This window comes from Notolepis coatsorum, assembly GCF_963971535.1.
Source record: "Notolepis coatsorum genome assembly, contig: SUPER_15_unloc_7, whole genome shotgun sequence".
Lineage (NCBI taxonomy): Eukaryota > Metazoa > Chordata > Actinopteri > Aulopiformes > Paralepididae > Notolepis > Notolepis coatsorum.
This window is the reverse complement of record NW_028174860.1, coordinates 255,959-256,803: the sequence shown is the minus strand read 5'-3', so window position 1 is coordinate 256,803 and position 845 is coordinate 255,959. Positions and strand designations below refer to the sequence as shown.

Here is an 845-nt window from a genome sequence, read left to right as displayed (position 1 = left end):
CCCAAACCGTCACTTCACCGTCAGTCCGTTCACTTCACAACTACATGACACTAATGGACAGAGAAACAAACCGCTTCTCAACACAGAGAGCTAGTTTTTTCATTAACCTATAGATATTTAGAGCTGTTACATCAGATTTGATGAACTGGGGGAAATCAAGGGACGTTTAAATTTTTTTTTTTTTATTTTTTTTTATTTTACAGTGTGGAAGTGAAGTGTGGGGAGTTTTTTTGCGGGGAAGTTTGGTTCTAAAGGAGTAAAGGACAGTGTGTTGTTTGTGGTAGAATGCCAAACCAGCACGGGGCATCTCCGGCTAAAGTATTTTGTGCAGCATAACGAACACAGTGAGGACGCTTTAGTGGGACGCTATAGGTCTCTTTAGAACACTAAGAACCTCTCCAAACATGAGCGTTCCTCTTTACGCGCCGACCCCACTCCAGCCAACGCACCCGACTCCCTTCTACATCGAGGACATTCTTGGGAGGAACGGACCGACCTCCTCCTCCATCTCCTGCTCCGGTGGTCCGGTGATGGTCCAGGTCCCCTGCACGCCGACTCTCCCGTCTCCGAACTCCTCCTTCACCAGCCTGGTGCAGGTGTCTCCGTACCGGACGCCTATCTACGAGCCGACTCCCATCCACCCGGCGCTGTCGCATCACCACCACGCCGCCCTGACGGCCACGTATGCCGCCGCGTCCACCGGTGCGTTCGGCTCCATCTACCCGTTCCACCACCACCGCTCCATGGGGGAGTACGCGGCGCACGCACTGCTCAGACACGACCCGCTCGGTGAGTCACTGCATGGGGACACATGAGGCGCGCGTTTGGATATAATGTACAACTAT

The 845-nt window shown here is 52.8% G+C and overlaps 1 protein-coding gene across 1 annotated transcript in view; it reads left to right on the top strand.

Moving 5' to 3' along the window:
* Positions 1 to 293: 293 nt before the first annotated feature.
* The window catches only part of hhex (hematopoietically expressed homeobox), an 8,908-nt gene continuing 8,356 nt past the window's right edge, over positions 294 to 845 (top strand). Inside the window, exon 1 of the mRNA XM_084338472.1 lies at positions 294 to 789. Within this exon, the coding sequence (XP_084194598.1) occupies positions 405 to 789 (385 nt within the window). The 5' untranslated portion in view covers positions 294 to 404. The remainder of the gene's footprint in view (positions 790 to 845) is intronic.